This window comes from Pholcus phalangioides, unplaced genomic scaffold (assembly GCF_987345545.1).
Source record: "Pholcus phalangioides strain wild (caught in Gottingen) unplaced genomic scaffold, Ppha-v1.0 ptg000024l_1, whole genome shotgun sequence".
Classification (NCBI taxonomy): Eukaryota; Metazoa; Arthropoda; class Arachnida; order Araneae; family Pholcidae; genus Pholcus; species Pholcus phalangioides.
In genome coordinates, this window is record NW_028301616.1 from 32,017,497 (window position 1) to 32,020,859 (window position 3,363).

At 38.1% G+C, this 3,363-nt stretch overlaps 1 protein-coding gene across 1 annotated transcript; it reads right to left on the minus strand.

Annotated features, from left to right (window-relative positions):
- Nucleotides 1-799: 799 nt before the first annotated feature.
- On the minus strand, nt 800-2,985 carry LOC149069235 (uncharacterized). The gene is made up of 2 exons (XM_089251017.1): nt 2,893-2,985; nt 800-2,282 (listed from the first exon to the last, which is right to left on the minus strand). The coding sequence occupies exon 2, from the start codon at nt 2,276-2,278 to the stop codon at nt 875-877; it is 1,404 nt and encodes a 467-aa protein (XP_089107143.1). The 5' UTR covers nt 2,279-2,282; nt 2,893-2,985; the 3' UTR covers nt 800-874.
- Nucleotides 2,986-3,363: the final 378 nt, after the last annotated feature.

Consider the following 3,363-nt stretch of genomic DNA (forward strand, 5'->3'; position numbering starts at 1 on the left):
GTCATTCCTAAATTAAACTTTATTTCCCAAGTGATGATTTTTTTCAGGGAACATTCCTAAATTAAACTTTTGAATTCATTTTCTGACTTAGAAAAAATTTGCTCCTAAATTAAACTTTATTTCCTGACTTGTTTTTTTTTTTTTGGAGGGATGCTCCTAAATTTTTTTTTTCCATCCCAAGTGATGAGATTATTTCAAAGAGGGGTCATTCCTAAATTAATCTTTTCTTCCACAAATTATTGTTTTTTTACTGACTTAGTTATTTTTCTAATGATTTTTTTTTTCATTCCTAAATTAAACTTTTGAATTCATTTTCTGACTTAGAAAAAATTTGCTCCTAAATTAAACTTTATTTTCTGACTTGGTTTTTTTTTTTTTCTCAACACCCTGGGAAATTTAAAGTTCATTACCGTTCTTTCAACTCTTTCCCAAATTATCGTTTATTTTCTGACTTCCCAAGTGATGAGATTATTTCAAAGAGGGGTCATTCCTAAATTAAACTTTATTTTCTGACTTTGTTATTTTTTGGAGGGATGCATTTTCTAACTTAATTTTTTTCTATCCCAAGATTTTCCCATAACGTCACTTCGAAGATATCACCAAAGAGAAGGATCTTTCCCAAATTATCGTTTAATTTCAGACTTTTTTTTTTTTTCTAACTTGGGGATCTTTCCTACATTAAACTTTATTTTCTGATGATTTTTTCATTCCTAAATTAAACTTTATTTTCTAAACTAAACAAAGATGAATCGTTTCATTAATTTTAAAATAAAATTTTTTTCAAGTCACAAATAAACTTTTGTATGTCCAAGCTGAAAAGTAAAAATAAACCAAAGGAGCAATAAAATACAAAGTCATTTTATATGATTTTCATTTATTTCAAATAAATTTCTTCTATCTTAGATTTCAAAACATCAAAATCAATCGCATTAAAACATTTTTCCGCTACATCGTAATTTTCCGCCAGAGTTTTAGCGACTTCGCGAAAGTCAATCAGGGTTAAAGCATGATCAAAATATTTATAAAACATTAAATTATCATTCAACTGCAGACATTCATGACCCAACTGATTAGCATATCCCATGGAACACCCATGGCAGTCAACAATTTTTTCGATGCTAGCAAAAAGTTTTTCACTCACCAATTTAGCCAAAATGTCGGTGATATCCATAGAACTCGTTCCTTTAGTTTGGTTTTCGCGCACACACACTTTCAGATAGTCCAAGCAGAGCGTTTTCTGCACGAGCTCACTGATCACGGTATGAAGTGGTTTATCATCCTCGCTCCAGAAGAGTGCCTCGATTGCCTGGAAAGTCATTTTGAGGGGGTTTTCGGAGCACTTGAAAATTTTGTTGTCCCCGCGATGTAGAGTTTGAATTAGCACATCATCACCGCTGTAGTCCACGATCAGGTTCTCCGACACTAGGAAAGTTCTATCAACGCGTTGCAGCATAGTACGACGAGAGAATTCGGTTCTCAAACATTCCCACACGTACGGCGAAAGAGTCACTCCATTTTTAGCTGGGTGCATGAGTCCATCGCGTTCGAAAAATTCTCGAATATGTACGCGCACTTCACCACTGAAGATCACGACGCTGACGAAAAAGTTCTCCTTCACGTGAAAGATGTTGGGAGGCGGCGCTTCCTTATTGAATCCACTGCTGCGAGATCTCTTAGCCGATGGTGGTTGAGTGTTCGGTGATGGGCGCTTGTTACTCGAAACCATTTTCCGGAACGTCAGGCTGAGTCGGACGTCTTTTACTTTTGGGTCTTTAGGTATCGCGTGACGCCACAGCTGGTTGGTTGGAGGTAGCATCGTCAGCAGGCTGTTGTGTTCCAGGATTCGGTCCACGGATTGGTGCCCCCGTCGAGAGAACACGAGCTTTCTTTCAGCGCCCAGGGAGAGGCAAGCGATGGGGTAATCTTTGACGAGCTGTGATTCGTCATCGGAATGCGGGGAGATGCTCTTGGTTCCATCAGAGTATCGGTTGACGACAACAAAGTTGTAGTCATGGCCTGAGATGCTCTCGACCACGGCTTTCAAATCCAAGAGGAGAGGTGTCCACGGTTGGGCCTGGAGGGTCATTCCGGAAAAGGTGTAGTGTAGGCCAGCGTCACCATACCCAGCATGCTGTCTGGGCATCGGATAAGTCTTGTCGCCAAACTTGAAGACGCATTCCTCTGCTGGACGGTACACGATTTCAGATTCGAGCTGGTGTAGTATCGCAACGGAAGTATCCAGTACGTTCCGAGCGTATTCATAGCGGAGGCTTTCCATCTGTCTAAATGAAAACAACGCATACAGTCTCTCTCCGCAACTCTCAAGATGAAAAAAAAAAAAATTGCGAAATATATATTTTAACAGAAGTTTTTTTTTTTTTTAAGTTTTTTAAATTTTTATTATTATTATTATTTTACAAAATTAAATTTTTATGCATCTAACCATTCAGCGCATGCTACGACCTTGCTTCTTGCGCAATGCCCTTTTTGCAGAGGGTGAAACCCGCAAGAAGTCAAGGATTTTGGGAAGTTTAAGACTTTCACTGTCTCCAGGTTGAATCGTTGCTCTAGAAATTTTTTTTTTTGCCTGCAGTTCACATAAATGCAACTATATCTGTTATTAACAGTGGTGAGATGAATTTTCATTAAATTATAATCGAAAAGCCCTTCCCCCCATCTAATATTAAGAAGATTTCTGCTAACCCAGAGCATTTGTGGGAAATCTTCTTCGGATAGCTCCTTGCTAGAGAATGGCGGCTTGTAGAGAGAGTGATATACTCTCCCTGTGCTTAAATCAAAGCAAGCCATTTCCTTAACAACATATATCCCACTTTTAAGCAAGAATCCCTCAAAATCTAACACGCAAGAAGCCATAGAAAAAAAAAATCTTACCAAGTTGCGGAGAGAGAAGTGTATCCAAGCGAGCGAGAGAACTAAGTTAAGGAATTGTGTCTGTCCCGCAGTTTATATACTGCAGTTGCAGTTGATAAGCATAAGTATAGGAATATACTGTGAATCTCAAAGTGCACCCAGTAGCATCACTATCTCATTCACGTGAATCACTAATACAATATATTCATGTGAGCATGCATCACTGATACAGTACCAATATCTAATGATACACTATCCAATGTTACATGAATCACTGATAATGATGTGAGTAGCATCACTATCTCATTCACGTGAATCACTGATACAATATATTCATGTGAGCATGCATCACTGATACAGTACCAATATCTAACGATACACTATCCAATGTTACATAAATCACTGATAATGATATTGACGTGAGTATGCATCACTCGCGTTGCTTCGATTATTCTGCACGCGACACTGATAACTATATGAGTACTGTCTGCC